The sequence below is a fragment of the Saccopteryx leptura genome, chromosome 5, assembly GCF_036850995.1.
Source record: "Saccopteryx leptura isolate mSacLep1 chromosome 5, mSacLep1_pri_phased_curated, whole genome shotgun sequence".
Classification (NCBI taxonomy): domain Eukaryota; kingdom Metazoa; phylum Chordata; class Mammalia; order Chiroptera; family Emballonuridae; genus Saccopteryx; species Saccopteryx leptura.
This window is the reverse complement of record NC_089507.1, coordinates 110,732,025-110,758,708: the sequence shown is the minus strand read 5'-3', so window position 1 is coordinate 110,758,708 and position 26,684 is coordinate 110,732,025. Positions and strand designations below refer to the sequence as shown.

Here is a 26,684-nt window from a genome sequence, read left to right as displayed (position 1 = left end):
GCTTGAAGCCAAGGTCACTGGCTTGAGCCCCCTGGTCAAGGCACATATGAGAAAGCAATCAATGAACAACTAAGGTGCTTCAATGAAGAACTGATGCTTCTTATCTCTCTCCCTTCCTGTCTGTCCCTCTCTCAAAAAAAAAAAAAGTTACAGAAAATTTACCTGCCTTTTAAAGCTAGATCCAACCAATGAACCAGAATGTTTCTGAAAGTAATCAAGAGAAAACTTGAAAAATTCTATTTGGATTTCTGTAAAACATTGGTATAGACTTAGGCAAACAGGGAGAACAAGAAAAACTCTGTACACATCCTAATAGATGGTCCCAATAGATGGTCCTTCCTAGCTGAGCTGAACAGACTCTAAAGATGGTCCCAGCATAAGCTGAATGTGACGCGCACTTATTCCCTACAGCAGGGGTCGGGAACCTTTTTGGCTGAGAGAGCCATGAATGCCACATATTTTAAAATGTAATTCTATGAGAGCCATACAACGACCCATGTACGGTACGCATTATCCAATAAAAATTTGGTGTCCTGAAGGACAGCTGTGATTGGCTCCAGCTGTCTGCAACCATGAACATGAGCAGTAGGAAATGAATGGACTGTAATACATGAGAATGTTTTATATTCTTAACATTATTATTTTTTTTATTAAAGATTTGTCTGTGAGCCAAATGGAGCCATCAAAAGAGCCACAACTGGCTCGCGAGCCCTAGGTTCCCAACCCCTGCCCTACGGAGTCTAGCACAGTACACAGTTAAAGATGAATTCCTTAATTGAATGGCTGAATAATTTGGGTACATATCTTATTATAATACACATACATATATTTATGTGTACATAGCTACATTATTCATTTATTCATTTCAACTTTAAGCTCTACAAGTAAAATTTTCAAGAAAACAGAAAAGTATATATCCACCTACCTTAGATTTGTCCTAATGAATTTTTTCCTGCCACATTTGCTCATCATTAAGACATATGTAATCAATGCTTTGCTCCTTCTCCGTTTTCTTCTTTATTTATCCTGCAGTAAAATTATAATGTTGAATTGAGTTTATAACATTTTATTATAAGACATTAAAACCTGAACATCAGAAAAATACCCTAATTTCTATAAAAATTGAAAAAACGGTATAGAAAACTGAAAAGTCCATATTTATTTTTAAATTTTACTTCTATTCCATTTTATGATCTTCCTAGAGAAAAAAATGAAAACATTTTTTTCTAAATCATGTGTTGTTTCTCAGATTCATTCCTATTAAAGAGAAAGCAGTGCTGTTATTTAATATAATTATGCACTGCTCCCAGATATCAGTTCTCTATATAAATGGTAATAATCACTTAATAAACATCATTTTCTTAAATCTCACTCTACTATAACAAATTTGTCAATCATTTTTCATTTACCTTAAATTTAAACTAGGTTTTGCCAAAGATTTTTAACTCCAAACAAAATATTAACAGATCATCTAAAATCTCCTTCAATCTAGTCAAAAAGCTGTTTTATACACTCTGGCAATTAAGCCCACCAGTTTTTACTAATATATTTTCAAATATGCATTTGGCATGCTGAATGCAGTAAAACTGGCAAAGAAAAAGATAAAAGGCTATCTGGGAGCCCTCAGTTCAGGGTTGCAAAGGACAAATTACACCCAGAATTACTTCTAGGCATCAACCCAGCACAGTGGTGCTCAGCCACAGACAAGCTGCCTTCAGAGTTCCCTCCAGAAGGGTCCCTTCTGGAGTAGAGTTACATCTTCCCAATCAACTCTGACATGGTTGACACACCTCACTAAGAACACTAAGGCAATGGTTATTTCTGTCACTATCTACCCCCCAACCCCTAGTGTGGGACAACAAGAGATGGTAGGGCATTGGAACCAGGCTATGTACAACATGACCAGAAAAGTGAGAATGGTGCCACTACTTCAGGTTTATATACTCTCTTCTATTATGCTGTCATTTTACATGGGGACATCTTACCTTCCATAAAAACTGTGTAACCAAAAGTGCAAGGACCACTTATTTATTAATGAGTAATCGGCATCCAGGATACACCAGGCTCTTGTGCTAGGAACCAGAGATACAAATAGTAAGAGTCCCTGCTTTCCAGGAGCCTGGAGTATAATGAGGGAGACAGATGTTTAAACAGAGAATAATGATATTATTGGAATAATGATGATCAAGATACCATATAAAGAGAATTTCTATATTTTTCTTGGAAATACCATTATCTTTAGTTGAATTTTTTTTTGGGGGGGGTGACAGAGACAGAGAGAGAGAGAGACAGAGAGAAGGACAGACAGGTACAGACAGACCAGAAGGGAGAGGGATGAGAAATATCAATTCTTCGTTGCGGCTCCTTAATTGTTCATATGAGGTCAAGGCTTTCTCATATGTGCCTTGACCGAGGGGGCTACAGCGGAGGAGTGACCCCTTGCTCAAGCCAGCGACCTTGGGCTCAAGCCAGTGACCTTGTTCTTCAAGCCAGAGATGTTTAGGCTCAAGCCACTGACCATGGGGTCATGTCTATGATCCCAAGTTCAAGCCAGCAACCCCACGCTCAAGCTGGTGAGCCCATGCTCCAGCTGGATGAGCCCATGCTCAAGCTGGCAATGTCAGGGTTTTGAACCTGGATCTTCTGCGTCCCACTCTGACACTCTATCCACTGTGCCACCACCTGGTCAGGCTCTTTAGTTAAATTTTTGAATAACAAACACATTCTTATAATTCAGAATTCAAGAAGCAGAAAAAGATATTCAGTAAAGTTCAGGAATAGCCACCCATTTCCTACTCCCAAAGGCAAGCAACACTGAAGAAAGCACCAGCCTCCTGCCACCACAGCCACAGGATGGCACTACCAGAACAAAGACCATTAGGCACAAAGACCCTGAACAAAGACCCTGACTCAGGCTTATCAGAGAACTTTCATTTCAAGTACTAAAAGTCATCAGTGAATGACTGCCTGTGAGCCAAATCAAAACGATACTTTCTAGTTCCTGCTCTCCTTATTTCACCCTCCTTCAACTTTTTCTTGTTAATTTGCTTAAAATAACTCAAATCTATTACTATACAATTTTGGAGGTCAGGGTCTGAAGTGGGTCTAAGTTGAAATCAAGGTATTGGCAGGGCTGTGTTTGTTTCTGAAGGTTCTTAGAAATCTCTTTCCTCACCTTTTCTAGGTCCTAGAGCAGCGGTTCTCAACCTGTGGGTCGCTGTCCTAGAGGCTGCCTGCATTCCCTGGCCCACATCGTCCCTACCTTCAACTTAAAAATTAGCAGCTGTTATGCTGAGTCTTTCTCATCTCACGCTGCCATCTGACTAGTTCCTTTTTCTTGACCTGTTAATGACATCATTCTCATGCTTTTCTTCCAGATTATCCAGTCCTTTGTTCTGCCTTCTTTGTTCTCTTTAAAAGATTGGTATTCCCAGGCTTCCTGTTGCAAAAATCTCCTCCACATTCCCTAGGGCAGGCATGGACAACATACCACCTGAAGGCCAGTAATGAGTTTATGCGGCCTGAAATTAAATTTTTAATATTCTCCGCTACTTTAAAATCTCAGCTACTCAGAAGCGGAAGAGTCTTTTATTATTGGAAATCAAGATATTTAAGAAGATAGTGGAGAAGACAAGATGGCGCTGGAGTAGGCGGACGTACCAACATCCACCACCCAGAACCAAAGTGGAATACAAAATAATTTTAAGAACTATCATCTGGAAAAACCAAATTTGGACTAAACTAAGAGGACTCTTCAACCAAGGAACACTGAAGAAGCCACACCAAGACTGGTAGGAAAAGCGGAAACACGGAGAGGGCTGCCCAGCTCCCCAGAGTGAACGGCAGCCGGGAGAGACTCGCGTGGCGGGAAGTGAGTTTAGCAGAGAGGGGAGGGTCCTGAGTCCCCGGAACAAAGCCCCAGCCCACAGCCCCAGAGCCTAGATGTGTAAGGACAGTATTTAGCTGGAAACAAGTCAGGATACTGTTTATGAGAAAGAGTCTGATTTCTCAGACCGAGGATTCTTCTTAAAGGCGCCGCACAGAAAACCTCTTTCACAACCATTCACCCGGGGGCTCTGGGGAACGGGGAGAGAGGAGAGAGGAGAGGACCAGAGTAGAGTAGCAAGAAAGAGAGTGTAATCTAGGAGGCACAGGGAGAAACATTTTGAGAGACAGCCACCCTAACCCCTGGGACAAGTCACTCCCCAAATCTGAAGTGAATATTTCCCCTTGGAAATATTCCCCTTGGAAACAGAAATACCAGCAAAGGGAAGCAGGACACCAGCCAAACAAGCTCTCCCGCGGCACTCAGAGCACAGTTGCTTAGAAGGAAGGAGCTCTCGGGGCTACAGTAGTCAGTGTTAGGGTCTGAGCTGAAGCGCCCACACCCCACATGGCTGAGGGCTCGCTGGAGGGTGGGCGGTGGTGGGACACGGAAGCAGGGTTCTGTTGGCAGGGGCGGAAGCCTGCTGGCCGCCACTGGGCTCACGTGTGAGCTCAGTCTTGCCCAGATGGGGAGGAGTAGGCGAGCAAAAGCGGTCAAGCCCAGCTGCTGGCAGCCTTTAATCCAGCCTGCGGGAGAAGGGCGAGAACCACGGAAGGGGTGGAGACCAGCCCTTGGGCAAGGGCACAGGAGCACAGCCTTGCCCTGCCCGTGCAACTGAGGCTTGTGGCCAGACTGGGGAGCTGGCTCCTCCTGCAGGGGTGGAGCCAAAAGCCCAGAACAGGTGGAATTCCGCTACTGAGCTGAGCGTGGGCACGCAGTCCTGCCCAGTTGGTAGACCCAAGGCTAGCAGCCGTTCCATGAGTGGGATCCTCCTGCAAGGGTGGGGCAAGAGCTGGAAACAGGCAGAGACCCGCAGCTGAGCAAAGGTGCTCGCCACTGCTCTCAGGGGCAAACATAACGCCACCCACGGGGGTGGGGCAAAGGCCAAGGCCACCAAGGCTTGTACGCCCGAGCACGTGATCACAGCCACCCTGTGAAGGAGAGGTGGAAACCACAGCAACAGCCCCAGTGGGCAGGCACCGGCAACGCCCAAACCCAAAAGCCCTAGGCAGCAACAGAAGAGAGGGTGGTGGGCCTGAAGACAGACCACACCTAGGGAACAAGGCAATAGCCAGTGGCCAAAACCTTCCTTTACACAGAGAAAATGCAAAGAAAAAGAAATGCAACACAAAGGAACCAAGAGAAATCCCCAGAAAAGGACCTAAGTGAATCAGATATAACCAAATTACCAGATGCAGAGTTTAAAATAACGATTGTTACGATGCTCAAAGATATTAGAACAACAATAGATGGTCATTATGAATACCTAAATAAAGAGATAGCAAATATAAAGAAGGGTATTGAAATAATAAAAAAGAATCAGTCAGAAATGACAAATACAGTATCTGAAATAACACAATGGAAGGAATTAAAAGCAGGATGGATGAAGCGGAGAATCGAATCAGCGAGTTAGAGGACACGATAAATGAAGGAACGGAAGCAGAGCAGAAAAAAGAAAAGAGACTCAAAAAGTCTGAGGAAATTCTGAGAACTCTGTGACAACATGAAGAGAAATACCATCCACATCATAGGGGTTCCTGAAGAAGAAGAAGAGAAAGAACAAGGGATAGAGACTTTGTTCAAGCATATCATAGCTGAAAACTTCCCTCAATTAAGGCAGGAAAACATCTCACATGTTCAGGAAGCACAGAGAACTCCATTAAGGAGAAACCCAAAGAAATCAACACCAAGACACATCATAATTCAAATACCAAAGCTAAGGGATAAAGAGAAAATATTAAAAGCTGCTAGAGAAAAGACTATCACCTACAAAGGAGCCCCCATAAGGATGACTTCTGACTTCTCAACAAAAACACTTGAGGCCAGAAGGGAATGGCAAGAAATATTCAAAGTAATGCAGAACAAGAGACTACATCAAAGACTAATTTATCCAGCAAGGCTATCATTTAAAATGGAAGAAGAAATAAAAAGCTTTACAGACAAAAAAACCTCAAGGAATTCACTACAACCAAACCATGGCTGCAAGAAATGCTAAGGGACCTGTTGTAAACAAATCAAAGGAGAAAAAGAATATAGCAAAAGAGGAATACAGTTTTAAAGAATAAAATGGAAATAAACAATTACATATTAATAATAACCTTAAATGTAAATGGATTAAAGGATCTGATCAAAAGACATAGGGTAGGTGCATGGATAAGAAAACAGGACCCATACATATGCTGTCTACAAGAGATACACTTTAAATCAAAAGATGCACATAGACTGAAGATAAAGGGATGGAAAAAAATATTTCACGCAAATGGTAATGAAAAAAAAGCTGGGGTAGCAATACTTATATCAGACAAAATGGACTTTAAAACAAAGACTATAGTTAGAGATAAAGAAGGTCACTACATAATGATAAAGGGAGCAATCCAAAAGGAAGATATAACCGTTATAAATATCTATGCACCTAATATAGGAGCACATAAAAAAATAAAGCAGACATTGATGGATTTATAGGGCGAGACCAACAGCAATACTATAATAGTAGGGGATTTCAATACTCCACTAACATCACTAGATAGATCCTCAGGAAAGAAAATTAACAAAGAAACAGCAGATTTAAATACACACTAGATCAGGGGTCTCAACTCAACTCAGCATGTGGGCCGCAGAGCAAGATCACAGCCATTCGGAGAGCCGCACTAGGTCTACAAAAGGCAACTGTTACGCAACACTTTTCAGTGTCACAAAACGACCAGAAACTGTAGTTTGTGGATTAGTCTGCGGGCTGCACAAAATTGTTCAGCGGGCCGCATGCGGCCCGCGAGTTTGAGACCTCTGCACTAGATCAACTCGATTTAATAGATATCTTCAGAACCTTTCACCCTAAAGCAGCAGAATACATTCTTTTCAAGTACTCATGGTACATTCCCTAGGATAGACCACATGTTAGGGCACAAAAGTGCTCTCAACAAATTTAAGAAGATTGAAATCATATCAAGCACTTTCTCTGATCACAACGGCATGAAACTAGAAATGAAGCACAACAGAAAAGCTCAAAAATTCTCAAACACATGGAAACTAAATAGCAGGTTGTTAAATAACGAATGGATTAAAAATGAGATCAAAGAAGAAATAAAAAAATTCCTAGAAATGAATCACAATGAGCATACAACAACTAAAAATTTATGGGACACAGCAAAAGCAGTACTGAGAGGGAAGTTCATAGCACTACAGGCACACTTTAAGAAGCTAGAAAAAGCTCAAATAAACAACTTAACCCTGCATCTAAAAGAACTAGAAAAAGAACAGCAAGTAAAGCCCAGAGCTAGTAGAAGGAAGGAAATAATAAAGATCAGAGCAGAAATAAATGACATAGAGGCTAAAGATACAATACAGAGGATCAATGAAACTAGGAGCTGGTTTATTGAAAAGGTAAACAAGATTGATGTACCTTTAACTAGACTCACCAAGAAAAAGAGAGGACTCAAATAAATAAAATTAGAAATGAGTGGAGAAATAACAACTGACACAACAGAAATACAAAATATTGTAAGAAAATACTATGAAGAACTGTATGCCAAAAAACTAGACAACCTAGATGAAATGGACAAATTCCTTGAAACATACAATCTTCCAAAAATCAATCTGGAAGAATCAGAAAACCTAAACAGACTGATTACACCAAATGAGATCGAAACAGTTATCAAAAAACTCCCAACAAAGTAAAGTCCGGGGCCTGATGGCTTCAGAACTAAATTCTACCAAATATTCAAAGAAGAACTAACTCCTGTCCTTCTCAAACCATTTCAAAAATTCAAGAGGAAGGAAGACTTCCAAGCTCCTTTTATGAGGCGAGCATAATTCTGATTCCAAAACCAGGCAAAGACAACACAATGAAAAAAAATTATAGGTCAACATCTCTGATGAATATAGATGCTAAAATCTTCAACAAAATATTAGCAAACCAGATCCAAAAATATATGGAAAAAATCATACACCATGATCAAGTGGGATTTATTCTGGGGAGGCAAGGCTGGTACAATATTCACAATCAATCAATGTGATTCACCACATAAACAAAAAGAAGGAGAAAAACCATATGATAATTTCAGTAGATGCAGAAAAAGCATTTGATAAAATCCAGCACCCATTCATGATCAAAACTCTCAGCAAAGTGGGAATACAGGGAACATACATCAACATGATAAAAGCCATCTATGAGAAACCCACAGCCAACATCATATTCAATGGGCAAAAATTAAAAGCAATACCCTTAAGATCAGGAGCAAGGCAGGGGTGCCCCCTTTCACCACTCTTATTTAACATAGTCCTGGAAGTCCTAGCCACAGCAATGAGACAAGAAGAAGAAATAAAAGGCATTCAAGTTGGAAAAGAAGAAGTAAAACTATCATTATTTGCAGATGATATGCCATTGTATATAGAAAACCCTAAAGTCTCAGTCAAAAAACTACTGGACCTGCCTGACCTGTGGTGGCGCAGTGGATAAAGCGTAGACCTGGAAATGCTGAGGTTGCCGGTTCGAAACCCTGGGCTTGCCTGGTCAAGGCACATATGGGAGTTGATGCTTCCAGCTCCTCCCCCACTTCTCTCTCTCTGTCTCTCCTCTCTCTGTCTCTCCCTCCCTCTCCTCTCTAAAATGAATAAATAAATAAATAAAATTAAAAAAACCCTACTGGACCTAATAAATGAATTCAGCAAAGAGGCAGGATTTAAAATTAATACTCAAAAATCAGAGGCATTTTTATATGCCAACAATGAACAGTCAAAAAGAGAAATTAAGGAGACAAAACCCTTCACAATTATAACCAAAAAAATAAAGGACCTAGGAGTAAACTTAACCACTAAAGACTTGTACTCGGAAAATTACAAAGCATTGATAAAAGAAATTAAGGAAGATACAAACAAGTGGAAGCATATACCGTGCTCATGGTTAGGAAGAAACATCATTAAAATGTCAATATTACCCAAAGCAATCTATAAATTCAATGCAATACCAATTAAAATACCAATGACATACTTCAAAGATATAGATCACATATTCCAAAAATTTCTTTGGAACCAAAAAAGAACACGAATAGCCTCAGCAATCTTAAAAAAGAAGAATAAAGTGGGAGGTATCACACTTCCTGATATCAAGTCATACTACAAGGCCATTGTACTCAAAACAGCCTGGTAATGGCATAAGTACAGGCATATAGATCAATGGAACAGAACAGAGAACCCAGAAATAAACCCACAGTTCTATGGACAACTGATATTTGACAAAAGAGGTAAGGAAATATAATGGAGTAAAGACAGCCTCTTTAACAAATGGTGTTGGGAAAATTGGACAGCTACCTGCAAAAAAATGAAACTAGATCACCAGCTTACACCACTCACAAAAATAAACTCAAAATGGATAAAAGACTTAAATGTAGGCCATGAAACCATAAGTATCTTAGAAGAAAACATAGACAGTAAGCTCTCTGATATCTCTCGGAGCAATATATTTGCTGATTTTTCTCTATGGGGAAGTGAAATAAAAGACAGGATAAACAAATGGGACTATATCAAACTAAAAAGCTTTTGCACAGCTAAAAACAACAGGAACAGAATAAAAAGACAAACTACACAATGGGAGAACATATTTGACAATAATCTGATAAGGGGTTAATAACCAAATTTTATAAAGAACTTGTAAATCTCAACACCAGGAAGACAAACAATCCAATCCAAAAATGGAAAAAAGAAATGAATAGACACTTCTCCAAAGAGAACATAGAGATGGCCAATAGGCATATGAAAAAATGCTCAACATCACTAATCATCAGAGAAATGCAAATTAAAACCACAATGAGATATCACCTCACACCAGCCAGAATGGTGCTCATCAACAAAACAACACAGACTAAGTGCTGGTGAGGATGTGGAGAAAAGGGAACCCTCCTGCACTGCTGGTAGGAATGCAAACTGGTGCAGCCACTGTGGAAAACAGTATGGAGATTCCTCAAAAAATTAAAAATAGAACTGCCTTTTGACCCAGCTATCCCACTTTTAGGAATATACCCCAATAACACCATAGAGCAGCTCCAAAAAGAGAAATGCTCCCCCATTTTTGTGGCAACATTGTTCACAATAGCGAAGATCTGGAAACAGCCCAAGTGTCCGTCAGAGGACGAGTGGATAAAAAAGCTTTGGTACATATATACTATGGAATACTACTCAGCCATAAGAAATGATAACATCGGATCATTTACAATAACATGGATGGGCCTTGATAACATTATACGGAGTGAAATAAGTAAATCAGAAAAAAACTAAGAACTATATGAATCCATACATAGATGGGACATAAAAATGAGACTCAGAGACATGAACAAGAATGTGATGGCAACAGGGGTGGGGGGGGAGGGGGGGAGGGGGGAAAGGGGAGGGGGGATGGGTCGAGGAAGGAGAGAGGGGTTGGGGGAGGGGAGGGGCACAAAGAAAATCAGATAGAAGGTGACGGAAGACAATTTGACTTTGGGGGAGGGGTATACAGCACAATCAAATGTTAAAATAATCGGAAGATGTTTTCTCTCAACGTATATACCCTGATTTATCAATGTCACTGCATTAAATTTTTTTTTTTATTTTTTAATTTTTAATTTTTATTTTTTTATTTTTTTCATTTTTCTGAAGCTGGAAACAGGGAGAGACAGTCAGACAGACTCCCGCATGCGCCCAACCGGGATCCACCCGGCACGCCCACCATGGGGCAACGCTCTGTCCACCAGGGGGCGACGCTCTGCCCACCATGGGGCGATGCTCTGCCCACCAGGGGGCGATGCTCTGCCCATCCTGGGCGTCGCCATGTTGCGACCAGAGCCACTCTAGCGCCTGAGGCAGAGGCCACAGAGCCATCCCCAGCGCCTGGGCCATCTTTGCTCCAATGGAGCCTTGGCTGCGGGAGGGGAAGAGAGAGACAGAGAGGAAAGCGCGGCGGAGGGGTGGAGAAGCAAATGGGCGCTTCTCCTGTGTGCCCTGGCTGGGAATCGAACCCGGGTCCTCCGCACGCTAGGCCGACGCCTTACCGCTGAGCGAACCGGCCAGGGCCACTGCATTAAATTTAATAAATTAAAAAAAAAAGAAATAAATTAGAAGTAAAGAATTAAGAGTAAAAAGAAAAAAAAGCTTTGGTATATATATACTATGGAATACTACTCAGCTATAAGAAATGATGACGTCGGATCATTTACAATAATATGGATGGACCTTGATAACATTATACTGAACAAAATAAGTACATAAAAAAACCCCACTAAGAACTATATGATTCCACACATAGGTGGGACATAAAAATGAGACTCAGAGACATGGACAACAGTGTTGGGGTTACAGGGTGGGGGGGAGGAGAGGGAGGGGGTTGGGGGAGGGGAGGGGCACAAAGAAAACCAGTTAGAACAGCGATTCTCAACCTGTGGGTCGCGACCCTGTTGGGGGTCGAACGACCAAAACACAGGGGTTGCCTAAAACCATCGGAAATACATATTTTATTTAAAAATGTATTGTATAATAAATATGTATTTTCTGATAGCTTTAGGCGACCCCTGTGTTTTGGTCGTTCGACCCCGCCGGGGTCGCGACCCACAGGTTGAGAACCGCTGAGTTAGAAGGTGACAGAAGACAATTTTATCAATGTCACCCCATTAAAATTAATCAAAAAAAGAAAAAAAGAAAAAGAATTTGTCTCACGGCTAATTCAGGCAGTTAGAAGAATAGTATAAGGATGCTAATTCTGCTTCTCAGGCCACATCCTGCAAAAGGGGCCCCAAGCAAATTGATTTGGCTACTCTGATTTTGCCAATTGGATTAAAAAAATAGGTCAGGAATGCCCTGAAATAGAACTAATAATACATGAGCATAAATTTAAAGGATTTTTAGATACTGGAGCTGATGTATCAGTTATTGCTAAGGTACATCGGTCTCCTTCCTGGCCCACTCATGCAGCAGCCACAGAATTACAAGGTATAGGGCAAAGTAAATCCTCTCAACAAAGTTCTAGTTTTCTAAATTGGGAAGATTAAGAAGGTCATTCTGGATTTTTTAAACCTTATGTGCTCCCTGGATTGCCAGTTAATTTGTGAGGTAGAGATGTTTTGAAAAATATGGGAGTGTTTCTTGTCAGTCCTAATGGTCTAGTCAGTACTCAGATGCTTGATCGGGGATTTTTGCCCACCAAGGGACTAGGGAAAGAACAGCGAGGAATTCTCACCCCCATAGAAGTGGCACCCAATACCAGAAGGTGTAGATTAGGACATCAAAATTTAGCATAGGGGCCTTGGTAGCTCCATGTATTGTGCAGACCCAATTACTTGGAAATCAGATAATCCTGTATGGGTAGACCAACGGCCCCTTTCTGAGGAGAAACTTAGGCAGCTGCTCAATGGGTATAAGAGCAGCTACAGCTTGGGCACATTGAACCATCTAATAGCCCATGGAATACACTTCCATATTTTGATCTTGTTGCCTCCTGGATTATCAAGGGGCATAGGCGACACTTACAGCTTACAGGTTTTGAGCCTCAAAATTATTGTTGTTCCTTTTTTCAAAGGGTCAACAACAATGGCTCTGGGAAACTTCCACTAAATGGCAAATCGCTCTTGCAAATCAATGGACAACTTTATACTGAAACTGTCAACTTAAAATCAGCTCAAAGACTAGAATTATATGCCATTATCATGACTTTTCAGCATTTACCATATTCCCCCTTTAATCTATATACAGACAGCAAATATTTACTTATGATGTTTCCACTATAAAGACTGTGGTCTTAGGGACAACTACTGATGAACTATTTCAGCACTTCCTCCTTCTTCAAACACTTGTATGTCAACATAGAGCTCCATGTTTTATAGGACATACTTGAGCTCACTCCATGCTCCCTGGAGCTTTAGCACAAGGGAATGGGGAATGCCCTTGTTGATCAAGCTACCCAAAAGAAAATTATGTGGAGCAACCATGACAGATTGAGCAATTCAGTCTCATACTATTCGTCACCAGAACGCTGCAGCCCTGTGTAAACAGTTTCAACTTTCTCAGGAAGCAGCATGGCAGATTGGAAAATCCTGTCCTAGGGGTCCTATACTACAATCTGTCCCTTAATTTGGAGTTAACCCTCAAGGACCCCTACCAGGACAACTTTGGCAAATGGAGGTTACTCATATACCTTCATTTGGCAAACAGTCCTATGTCCACGTTACAGTGGATACATATTCTGGATTTATAGTAACTTCCGTCAGAACAGGAGAGGCTGCTAAGCATGCTATATAGCTCATTGTCCATATTCATTGTTCTATTATTGGGTTTCCTAAACAGGTTAAACTGATAATGCTCTTGCATATGGAGCAAAAGCATTTACTGTATTTTGTCAAACCTTTTGAATTATGTGTATTTCTTACAATCTTTAAAGTCAAGGTATTACTAAAGTGTAGTCAGCAAATATTTTAAGGTCAATTTAAAAAAATTTAAAAGGGGGGAGTCATACCCTGGAACTCCTATGGGTCTACCATACCATGCTTTTTACTTAAAAAATTTTAAATTTCTTTTGAATGCTGATGAACAGGAGACGCCAAATCTTTTTCTCCTGCAAACTACTACCTTCTTTATTTGATCCAGCTAATAACACTGTTTTGTCTTTTTCCAAATAGCCCCAGATATATGGAAAAGATTTATATAGGTGGATGGGGATCCTCAAACCCCTCAGCGAGATCTTCTGAGCATGGCTTTTAAGATTCCAAGAGGCAGAAAAAGCCCAATAGAGATCAGGTGAACTACCAGCTTTGAGGATAAGCCCTTAAAGGCTCCAACACCCCAAAGGGGTCTCTTAGGATTCCGTCTGGGTCCTGCTTCAATAGTGGAAAGGAAGGTCATTGAGCTAAAGCCTGCCAGGCTTACATGCCTCTGCTGTGAGGAAACAGAGACACTGGAAGGTAGGTTTCCTCCTTGCTCTTCTAAGGGAGGGTTCAGTCTCTTCCAGCCCTGCTCCAGCCACCTATGACCTAACCTTGCCCAGAATGCTGGGGTTTGCCACTGAAGGCTGAAGGTGCCCAGGGCTGTCAGCCCCATCTACGATACTGTGGACGAGCCTAGGGTATTTCTTCCAAAAAGCAGGTAAACTGATCTCATTTGCACAAGGGCCACTTACCTATGCCTTGCCTGAATAGTCAGGTTTTTTATTCTTCCCTCGAAGATCTCTGTTGTGGGTGTTGACAGTCCTATTTTCTGCTGCTTTGTTTAATATATAGTGTTTCCTTTATTCCTCCTCCCTCAATGCCCCACTCATATTTCAGGCTGGGACCTACTCCTAATTTAGAGCTCTCTTTCCCCCTTTTGCCAACTTCTATTATGAATCTACCTTTGCCACTCAGCTTAGTATATCCCAAGGTTCTCTTTACCACGCCACAGTCGCAGAGCTCCAGGGAAAAGCAACCTGGTCCCGTCTCTCAAGGCAGAGGAGAACAGAGGCTTCATCTCCACACATACTGCAGGTGGATTTTCCAGTCTACCTGAATCATTGCCAGCTAGAAGCAGCGGTCATTGGGACTTGGACGTGAGCTGCAAAGTATAGAATTGTGACAACAATTCCAGTGCCATGCTGACTTTTCCTGGATGTGGACTTTTCCTGGACTCCTGCTCCTTGGGACACAACTCCTAACAGACTGAACTGGGTTTGGGTTGCATTTATCAGGGACTTGGCATGGTGTTGGGGGCCAACTTGGACTTGGTGAACTTGTTAAGGACACTACTCTTTTATGGATTCTTGCTGTATTGGCCAAGAGTTTGCTTAAAGGCTTTAATCACTGTAAAAAAAAAATAGAAGACTGGATAAAGAAGATGTGGCACACTTTTGACCCAGCCATCCCACTTTTAGGAATATACCCCAAGGACACCATAGAATGGTTCCAGAAGGAGAAATGCACCCTCATGTTTATAGCAGCATTGTTCACAATAGCAAAGATCTGGAAACAGCCCAAGTGTCCGTCAGTGGACGAGTGGATAAAAAAGCTTTGGTACATATATACTACGGAATACTACTCGGCCATAAGAAATGATGACATTGGATCGTTTACAACAACATGGATGGACCTTGATAACATTATATGGAGTGAAATAAGTAAATCAGAAAAAACTAAGAACTATATGAACACATGCATAGATGGGACATAAAAATGAGACTCAGAGACATGGACAAGAATGTGATGGTAACAGGGAGTGGGGTGGAGGGGTGGGGAGGGGGCGAGGTAGGAGAGGGAGGGAGTTGGGGGAGGGTAGGGGCACAAAGAAAACCAGATAGAAGGTGACGGAGGACGATTTGACTTTGAGTGAGAGGTATGCAGCACAATCAAAGGTCAAAATAATCTGGAGATGTTTTCTCGGAACATATGTACCCTGATTTATCAATGTCACTGCATTAAAATTAATAAAAATAAGATAAAAAAAAAGATGTTGCACATATACACCATGGTATACTATTGAGCCATAAGAAATGATGACATCAGATCACTTACAACAAAATGGTGGGATCTTGATAATTTTATACGGAATGAAAGAAGTAAATCAGAAAAAAAACAAGAACTGCAGGATTCCACACATTGATGGGACAAAGAAATGAGACTAAGAGACATGGACAATAGTATGGTGGTTACGGGGGGGCAGGGGGAGGGAAGGAAGGAGAGGGGAGGGGGAGGGGCACAAAGAAAACTAGATAGAAGGTGAGGAAGGACAATCTGACTTTGGGTGATGGGTATGCAACATAATTGAATGACAAGATAACCTGGATATGTTTTCTTTGAATATATGTACCCTGATTTATTGATGTCACCCCATTAAAATTAATAAAAATTTATTTATTAAAAAAAAAAAAGAAGATAGTGATACGCGGAAAAGAATTCCGCATGTGACTAATCTAGGGTTAACTTCCAATAATTGGTCGGATTCACGATACTTCTTTATTTTTTAAAAAAATTTGATTATAAAGATTTACAACTTTTGTACTCGATATGAACTGTTTGGCGTTTAGAAGCGATGTGAAACCCACATTCTTTTAGGCGGAGTTTGCCAGTGAGCACCCACGGTCAAACAATTTGCTATTTTTGTGGTCAAGTGTGCTGAATCAACTTGCATTGTAGCATAGACAATAGCTGCAGTTGATAACTGAAAATGTGTCCAGGCTGTTTGTAAAACAAAGTAATTATTTTATTTGCAATGTAACCCCTTCAAGCTCATTCTATTAATTAAATATTGTTTCAATTGATTACATTTGGATATTTATACAATATATAATTATATTTTTATTAAAATAACATTGTATATTAAAAATTTTTTTCACTCAGTTATATTTATTCATAAACAAATTACATAATAAAATTTTGTTTACTTAAATGAATTGTTTTTGTATTTAACATTCTTTAATTTTAATATTTCATCCGGCCCATGAAAAAAGTTCTTTCTAATCTGGCCCGGAGGCAAAAACTGTTGGCCACGCCTGCCCTAGGGCATTTCTTCCTCAACTGATGAGACTCAAATCTCATCTCCAGCCCAGACCTGTCTGTCTATTTAGCTCAATTCTAGCCTGAGTGTATATGCCTGTTAGATGTCATTTAATGACTTGCTCACAGATCCTTTCGGCACAAAGAGTTCAAAACTAACCTCAACAACCTCTCTGCATCTCTCCTTTTCTGTAGTCTTACCACAGTGACTAGCATCACCACTGACCCAGCTTTATCTGGGAGTCCATCTCTGTCTTCATTATCCACTTCCTTTATCCCCAGTTCCTGAGGAGGCAAAGTGGCCTAGTGATTGATGGTCTAGTGGTAGTATGTCATATAAAAAGCACTGGGCAGCCTGACCAGGCCGTGGTGCATCACACTGGGACATAGAGGACCCAAATTAAAAACTCCGAGGACACCAGCTTGAGCAAGGAGTCACTCGTTCTGCTGTAGCCCCTCCCCCCATCAAGGCACATATGAGAAAGAAATCAATGAACAACTAAGGTGCTACAATGAAGAACTGATGTTTCTCATCTCTCTCCCTTTCTGTCTCTCCCTATCTGTCTCTCTGTCTCTGTCACACACACACACACACACACACACACACACACACACACACACTGGCACTGGAGGTTGATCTGGGTTTTAACATGAGTTCTATCATTCATTCATTAGCTGTGTGATCTCAAACAATTATTTCATTTCTCCAAGCAACTTTTTCCTATCTGTCAAATGGAGATGATATAAATCTTGTTGTGAAGAACAAATGGAATAATAAATGTGAAATGTCTAACTGTGTTTGGAATATAGACAAAACCACCAGCTTGCTTAGCCTCAGTGGTTTTATAGCCTAAATATCTCACCTACTTCAGTCTATCCTCACTGTTACTGCTCTAGTTCTGAAATTCATCATTACTTGACACAGTTAAAGCAGTTAAAGCCTCTCTATACAACAATTCTCTCCTTCAAATTACTTCAACTCTCTGAAACCTCACTGAATCCCTCACAATCCACTTCATTACACCTCAACTCTATATTCAAAATGCAAATCCAAACATGACATTTCCTCAAAATTCTCCAATGTTTACCCCTTGCCTTAAGAAAAGATATCCAGCCTGACCAGGCGGTGGTGCAGTGGATGGAGCGTCGGATTGGGATGCAGAGGACCCGGGTTCAACACCCTGAGGTCGCCACCTTGAGCAAGGGGTCACTCAGTCTGCTGTACCCCCACAGTAAAGGCACATATGAGAAATCAATCAATGAACAACTAAGGAGCCACAACAAAGAATTGATGTTTCTCATCTCTCTCCCTTCCTGTCTGTCTGTTCCTATCTGTCCCTCTCTGTGACTCTCTCTGTCTCTGCCACACACACAAAAAAGATATCCAAAGTACAGAGCATTATAAGTTGAGGTAGTTAGTAGAAGCTTTAAAAAGTTTGTTGTAAAAACATCAGATTTTTGCTTGACCAGGCAGTGGCGCATGAATAGAGCAATGAACTGGGATGCCGAGGACCCAAGGTCGAGACCCCGAGGTCGCCAGCTTGAGCGTGGGCTCATCTGGTTTGAACAAAAGCTCACCAGCTTGGACCCAAGGTCACTGGTTCGAGCAAGGGGTTACTCGGTCTGCTGAAGGCCCGTGGTCAGGGCACATATGAGAAAGCAATTAATGAACAACCAAGGTGTCGCAATGCGCAACAAAAAACTAATGATTGATGTTTCACATCTCTCCATTCCTGTCTGTCTGTCCCTGTCTATCCCTCTCTCTGACTTGCTCTCAGTATCTGTAAAGAAAAAATAAAAAACACATTCAGATTTTAAGGTATGCCATTCTTTTCTATTACATCATTTTCCCAGATTCAAAATTACCTTGTGTGGATGTAAAGCAGGAGATACCATTTTACTACAGTATAAACTATGCATACTTTGAAAAACTCAACTGCTTTTTAAACTATTGATCTCACCACAAATCTGATTTTAATGTCTTAGAACATGCTTTTAATGGGTAGACAAACTCAACTACCCATCAACAGATGAGTGGATAAAGAACATGCGGTACATCTATCCAATGGAATAATACTCAGCCACGAAAAACAATGAAATCGTACCATTTGTGACAGCATGGATGAACCCAGTGGGTATTGTACTAAATGAAATATGTTACACAGAGAAAAACAAATACCATATTATTTCACTTATATGTGGAATCTAAGGAACAAAATAAACAAACAAAACAGAAACAGACTCAGAGATACAGAGAACAAACTGAGGGTTGCCAGATTGGAGGGGTATTAAGGGACTGGGTGAAAAAGGTGAAGGGATTAAGAAATACAAATTGGCAGTTACAAAATACTCATAGGGACATAAAATACAACACAGGTAATACAGTCAACAATACTGTAATAACTACATATGGTCCCAGGTGGTTGTTACAATTATTGGAAGGATCAATTCATAAATCACATTATTGTCTAACCACTATGCTGTACACTTGAAATTAATATAAAATACCAAAAATCAATGGTAATTGGGGAAAAAAAAGGACCTGTGGTAACGCTTCCCTTTCATTCAGAGCTCCCAAACGCCTGACACATTCTCCGGTTCCATATCTAGGAGATGCAGAAACATCATATCCCTGACCATAGAATGAGTTTTGCAAAATTTGCAGATGAGTAAATGAAAAGAGTTCTGTAAAGGCCATAAATGTTCACTAATGTCTAGATTCTGGAAAGCCTTCAGGATGCTACCTTAACAACCCCTGTAAAAGGCCAAGCTAATGAAAAACATTCTTTTGCTTTTTGTAAAATGCTTCGCTGAGCACTCTCTCCCTAGATCAGTGGTTCTCAACCTTTCTAATGCCGTGACCCCGCAATACAGTTCCTCATGTTGCGGTGACCCCAAACCAAAAAATAATTTTAGTGGCTACTTCATAACTGTAATTTTGCTACAGTTATGATTTGGAATGTAAATACCTGATATGCATTATGTATTTTCCAATGGCGTCGCGACCCACAGGTTGAGAACCGCTGCCCTAGATTGTTCCAACAATAACCTAAAGCCTGTTTTGCTTCTGTAAAACTGCTTTGGCTAGGTGTTCACCCCCTCCCCTCTCTTCTTTAGGCCTATAAAAGCAAACCCCTACGTTCGTTTGGGGCTGCGAGTTCTTTAGGATGTGAATCCTATCGTGGTTGCTGGCATTAAATTAAAGACTTCTTAATTTGGCTACTTAATTGTGTGGCAAAACATTTGTTTCCTCGCTGTCCAGATATAACATTTCCTCCTAGAATCAAAGGTCCCACCAGTCTTAGCAGAGTTCACAATGTTGTAAGGTACCAAAAAGCTGAAAATTGATATTAATATTCTGGGAAGAAAGGTCAGGTTTTTCTATCAGGCTTTCCTGTCCTGTCCCTCCTTTAGGGAGAGGAGGGAGAAGAATGTAGAAGTTTCTGGCTTGCAAGAACAATGGGTCATTCAGTTTTAAATCTAAAATAAAGGTTAACCTATAAACTTCTTCTCTTTCAATAGGAGGCAGAATTTACATACCACCTTGCATTGACTGTAGTTCCTCCCCCTTCCTGGAATCTCTCTCTCTCTCTTTTTTTTTTTTACTATGCTTCAGTTTCATTTGCTATAATCTGCCTATCCAGATTATCTGACTCTTCCTGATTAAGTTTTGAGAGAATGTATGTTTCTAGGAATTTATCCATTTCACCCAGATTGTCCAATTTGTTGGCACATAGTTGTTCATAGTATTTTCTTATAATACTTCATATTTCTTTGATGTCAGTTGTTACTTCCCGCTTTCATTTCTAATTTTATTTAGTTGGGTCACCTCTTTTTTTCTTGATGACTCTGGTTAAAGGTTCTTCAATTTTGTTTATCTTTTCAAAGAACCAACTTGTTTTTTTTTTAAACTTTATTTATTCTTTTTTTTTTTTTTTTTTTTTTTTTTAGAGAGGAGAGAGAGAGGGAGAGAGAGACAGACAGACAGACAGAGAGAAAGAAGGGGGAGGAGCTAGAAGCATCAACTCCCATATGTGTCTTGACCAGGCAAACCCAGGGTTTTGAACCGGCAACCTCAGCATTTCCAGGTCGACGCTTTATCCACTGCGCCACCACAGGTCAGGCCAACTTGTTTTTACTGATCTTTTATATTGCTGTTTTAGACTTTATGTCTGCTCTGATCTTTATTATTTCTTTTCTTCTACTCACTTTGGGTTTTGTTGTTTTGTTTTTTAGTTCCTTTAAGTCTAAAGTTAGATTATTTATTTGAGATTTTTCTTGTGTCTTGAGGTAGGCCTGTAATGTTATAAATTTCCCTCCTAGGACTGCTTTTACTGTATTCATTAATTTTGCATTGTTGTGCTCTCATTTTCACTTGTTTCAAAGTATGTTTTGATTTCTTTCTTGATCTCACTGTTGACCCATTCATTGTTTAGTAACATGTTATTTAGCTTCCAAGTGTTTATGTTTTTCAATTTTTTTCTTGTGATTGATTTCTAGTTTCATACCATTGTGGTCAGAGAAGATGCTTAATATGGTTTCAATCTTTTTAAATTTATTGAGATTTGTTTTCTATTTTAACATGTAGTCTACCTTACAAAATATTCATTGTGCACTTAAGAAGAATGTATATTTTGCTGCTTTGGGGTGAAATGCTCTGAAGATATCAATTAACTCCATCTGATCTGGTGTGTCATTTAAGGCCACTGCTTCCTTGCTGATTTTCTGACTGGAAGATCCATTCATTGCTGTCAATGGGGTGTTAAAATCCCCTTCTATGACTGTATTACTGTTGCTATCTCCCTTTATGTCCATCAAGATTTGCTTTATATATTTCAGTGCTCCCTTGTTGGGCATATAAATGTTTGCAATGATTACAACCTATTAGACTGCTCCTTTTATCATTATGTTGTGTCTTTGTCTCTTACAATAACCTTTGTTTAAAAGTGGACTTTTTCAGATACAAATATTGCTACCCCAGTCTTGTTTTATTTTCATTTGCAGAAAATCTTTTTTCATCCCTTTACTGTTAGTCTGTGTATATCTTCCATTCTGAGGTGGGTCTCTTGTAGATAGCACATATATGGGTATTGTTTTCTTATCTATGCAGCTACCCTGTGACTTTTGATAAAAGCATTTAAGCCATTTACAATTAAAGTGATTATTGATAAGTACATACTATTGCAATTTCAACCTTTTTAACTATTTAACTGTTTTTTCTTTTCTTATTTTTCTTTAAAAAGACACTTTAACATTTCTTATAGTACTAGTTTAAAACTCTGTTAGTTTTTCTTTGGGAAGCTCCTTATTTTTCCCTCAATTTTAAATGATAGCCTTGCTCAGTAAAGTAGTCTTGGTGTAAATCCTTGTTTTTTTATCATTTTAAATATTTCATGCCAATTCCTTCTGGCCATAAATGTTTCTGTTAAGAGATCAGCTGATAGTCTTATGGGGGCTCCCTTGTAGGTAACTAACTGTCTTTCTCTTGCTGTTTTTAAGATTCTCTGTCTTCAACCTTTGCTATTTTAATTATGATGTATATTACTGTGGGCTTCTTTAAGTTCATCTTGTTTTGGGACTCTGCAGTTCTTGGACTTGTGTTTCTTTTTCCTTCACCAGGGTAGGGAAGTTGTCAGTCATTATTTTTTCAAATAAGTTCTCGGTCCCTTGCTCTCTCTCTCTCTCTCTCTCCTCCTTCTGGTACCATTATGATGTAGATATTGTTATGTTTCATATTGTCCCAAGATACCTCAAATTATCATTTTTAAAAATTCTTTCTCTTTTAACTTTTCTGATAGGGTGTTCCTTGCAGCACTGTCTTCCAAATCACTGATTCAATCCTCTCCTCCATCCAACCTACTGTTTATTTCTTTTAACGTATTCTTTATTTCAGATATTGTTAACATTTCTGACTGGTTTTATTTTATAGTTTCTGTGGTTTTCAAGCCATTTTTTTAACTCTTTTTTTTTATTTTAATAACTTTTTTTTTTATTTTTTATTTATTCATTTTAGAGAGGAGAGAGAGAGAGAGAGGAGAGAGAGAAGGGGGGAGGAGCTGGAAGCATCAACTCCCATAGGTGCCTTGACCAGGCAAGCCCGGTTTTCAAGCCATTTGTAAAGCCAGTAGCCACGGCCATCATCAGAGCCACCTGGCCCATGCAGGTTCGCATTTGATTCAGACAGACAATAATGAAACAACAGAGCCAAGAACTGGTGGGCCATTACCTTTAATCCTAGCTTGCATCTGGCAGGCAAGAAATACACACAGTAGGAAAACACTTCCCTTTCCATTCAGGGCTCCCAAAACCACTGACTTATCCGAGTTTTTCTATAATCAAAGGTTTGTACCTCACCAGCCTTATTCACCTCTGTTCCCTATCTCCTTCTCTCTGCACAAACTCTGCATAAACAGGCTTCTCCTTCAGCACTCTGCCATCTTGGCTGCTTCTCCTCCACTACACATGGCCTTTCTCTGCTCTCCTTTCTCTGCTTCCTGGAATCTTGAGGGTGAAATACCTCTAGGCTAGTGAGGGAAGATGAACCCTGAAAGATTTGTAAACATCTTTGACTGTGTTATCTTGAAAATCTTAATGTTTCTGTGTATCGCCTAAAAAAATGTTGCCAGCCTATATCATGATGTCATGCTCTCCCCCACCTGTGTGTGATCAAGAGTATATAAGCAGCCCTGAACTATTTTTGGGACTGCACGATTTGGGTCTGATGCCCTGTGTCAGCCATATGTGGCTGGCATATTTAATAAATCTCCTGCTCTAATAAAATTCTTCAAAATTCATCTGGACTGGGTGTCTCTATGTGAACTTGATGATATGAGGTACAGTGCCTTTCAGAATCTGGGGTACAGTACTTTATAACAACAAAACCTCTCAGCTCTGGTTCTCCATCTGCACACCTTCTCTTTCCCTGCTGTTGGGCAGATAAAATATATTATGCTCACTTTGTTAAAGATGGCGCTGCTCACATGGAAGCTTGTCACCCAGGTGATATTAATGTGTGTTGGGGGTGGGCAGGATCCTTGTAGCCTGGGGCTTGGTTTTAGAACCAAAGCCTTTCCCACCCTTTTTGATGTGGGTGGTGCAATCCTCAGATAAGTGACTTTGTATTAGAGACTTCCTTATTTTGTATATTGGATTAAAGCAGCGGTTCTCAACCTGTGGGTTGCGACAGGGGTCGCCTAAAGCCATCGGAAAATCCATAATGCATATCATGTATTTACATTCCGAATCGAATCATAACTGTAGTAAAATTACAGTTATGAAGTAGCCACCAAAATTATTTTTTGGTTTGAGGTCACCGCAACACAAGGAACTGTATTGCGGGGTCACAGCATTATAAAGGTTGAGAACCACTGGATTAAAGGTTTTGAATCTACACTATAAAGTGAAGCAGACTAGGACCTTGCTCTCTCTTGGTTCCTGGGATTATTAGCATTAGAGAGGAGAGCAGAGAGGAGAGAGCAGAGAAAGGCCACATGGAGGAGGCCAGGAGAAGCAGCCAAGATGGCGGAGTGTTGAAGGAGAAGCAAACTCTCATTTCCTTGTCAATACATTGAAGAATTCCTCTCTTTTTACTCTTAATTGTGTTGAGGATAGAAGATCCTAATTCACATAAATAGGATGTTAAAAATTGTAATGAAATGTTCAAAGCTCTTTTAGATATTGCCACATATTCTTTTATAGAAATCCAAAAGCCTTTCAGAGACAATTCCTTCTGTTTAATCATCAATCCACGATCAGTGGATATAGCTGCCAGTTCTTCTTCTGTTACTGTTAAACCAAAATCACTTGAAGCTTCGATGAATGGGTTTCTAATCCAATCGTATTGTTCAGTGTTAAGTGATGAAAAATGCTATGAATTAAATTCTGCCCATCAGCCTTCATGTCCTATTTTATTTACACTTAACTTTTGTTCACGTACAGAATTGTATTCTTCAATATCATGCTTCTTGTTGAAAAAATCTATCCATTTTATTTGGGTGTATTTATCTAAAAATAATATAATGATGTGTTAATAATAAATATAATAAGGTATTAACAAAAAGAGCGGTATTTCCGTAATGAAATGGTATTAATAGCATAACTATACTTATTTTTATATCTGAGCACATGCTGTGAACCAGAGCAGCTAGTAATTCCAGGTTCCGAGTGGGAACGATGTGGAATAAAGAAAATACGCAGAATTAAGAAAATGCAGGGTCGGGAGGGCCCTGTAATTGCTGCTGGCAAGAACAAAGAGTGCCCCAAAACTGCATCTTGCTTTATTTATAGGACAAAGTGAGGCCATTTGCAAATCTTAACTTTACACCAAACAAAGGATAGAAGAAACTTGCCTCCAGTCTTTCCGGGGAACATGGGGGAGTAGTGTAAACAATCCAGCACCACAGCTTAACAGCCTTTTGCAACCTAATCAAATAAGTGAGGTGGGGGAGGCAGACTGTCAGCTTACAGCCAATTCCCACACCTCTGACCTCCAAAAATCTAAACTCCGTTTCTGGTCCCCAACAGTCATATCCTTCTCTGGAATACCATAGTGCACATGGGGAAATCTTCTAGGGTGCACCAGTGTGCCCTGGCGCATACCTTGAGAACCACTGCCTTATGCTAAGAGAAAAAAGGAGTCCAAAAAATCTTTTGTATATGTTGGTCAAATAAGTTTGTAAATATGATGTATATGTTTGCTCACTTATACAATAGTTTGCATTGAGAGCTGGGCAGCACCAGACATAGTGGTCTGTGAGGTTGAAGGTTGCCTTCCTGACTGGGAGGGGCCATTGTCTTGCTAATGTTTACGGGAAGAGAGATTCTTCCCCACCACCAAGAGGTGCAGAAGGATTTCTTCTTTCTCCCTTCCCTGATCCCTATCCCTCCATGGGAAAAACAGGTTTTCTGCTTTTCTCTTGGCTTTTCTTGTGGTTTGCCTGTCTTCGTGAGATACCAATAAACAAAATGGCCCACCATCCTCTGACTCTGCCGTTTCTTTACCATCTGCCCAAATTTAATGAGAACTTGCATGTGAATGGCCACGATGGCGGTGGTGGCCCCTGGCCATACAACTGGCATAGCTTGTAGCAGGATTTGGATCAAATCGATATGGAGCTGCCACTCTTGAGGGGTGGGTAGAGGGCTGGTTGCTGTTCTGGCTCCCCTTGGCTGTCCTTTTAGGGGTCATGGGCTGGGTGTTTTTTACTCAAGAGGAAACCAGGAGTTCTGTGTGAAAAGCCACCTGTGGTTGAAAGCTCCAGGATGAATTGCAAATCAAATGGCAGAAAAATTGGAATTGGAGCAAGTACTGGAAAAGGAATTACAGGTTCGTGAGTTGCAGTTTGCCCTGGAAGCTGAACGTTTACACCAGTAGTTGTTGGAGAAACAACTGCGGGTTCAAGATCTCGAGTCTCAGCTTCTGGCCAGTGGCCAGCAGCCACAGGAGCCTAAATGATTGCCAATGGAGCAGCAGCATCCATGCCGGAGGACTGGCTTTGAGTCAGCAGGAGCAGGCGCTTCCAACTCCTCTTCTGAGAAGTCTCAGGCTGAAGCTGTCATAGGCACTCTGAGCCTAATCAGTGGTCACCAAGAAGGTAAAAACCCAGCAACAAAAAGTCCCTCAAGGGCAGCCACAGCCTCCTACCCCAGTGTAAAGCCAGTAGCCACGGCCATCATCACAGCTGCCTGGCCCATGCAGGTTCGCACTGGATTCGGACAGTCGGTAAAGAAACAACGGAGCCAAAAACTGCTGGGCCATCATCTTTAATCCTAGCTTGCACCTGGAGGGCAAGTAAAAACACACACTGGGCTCCAAAACCCGCTCATTCAGTGCTCACAAAGCTACTGACTTATCCGAGGTTCCTAGAATCAAAGGTTTCTAGCTCACTAGACTTTATTCCCCTCTGTTCCCCATCTCCTTCCTTCTCCCTGCACAAACTCTGCACAAACTGGTTTCTCACTCAACACTCCGCCATCTTGGCTGCTTCTCCTAGCCTCATCCACGTGGCCTTTCTCTGCTCTCCTCTCTGCTCTCTGTTCTAATGTTAATCTCAGGAACCAAGAGAGCAAGCTCCCGTTCTGCCCCCATTTTATAGTATAGAAATCAAAATCTTTTTTTTTTTTTTTAATTTTATTTTTTTGCATTTTTCTGAAGCTGGAAA

At 40.6% G+C, this 26,684-nt stretch overlaps 1 protein-coding gene across 17 annotated transcripts in view; it reads right to left on the bottom strand.

Annotated features, from left to right (window-relative positions):
* CREM (cAMP responsive element modulator) overlaps nucleotides 1–26,684 on the bottom strand; it is a 514,873-nt gene that overhangs the window by 66,665 nt on the left and 421,524 nt on the right. For 12 of the 17 annotated variants that reach the window (XM_066386683.1, XM_066386684.1, XM_066386692.1 and 9 more), the window contains exon 2: nucleotides 926–1,026. In XM_066386683.1, coding sequence (XP_066242780.1) covers nucleotides 926–972 — 47 coding nt within the window. In that variant the 5' untranslated portion in view covers nucleotides 973–1,026. Of the gene's footprint in view, nucleotides 1–166; nucleotides 205–925; nucleotides 1,031–1,985; nucleotides 2,070–26,684 lie in introns of those variants that run through there. The other 5 variants (XM_066386682.1, XM_066386685.1, XM_066386690.1 and 2 more) reach the window with 5 other exon arrangements.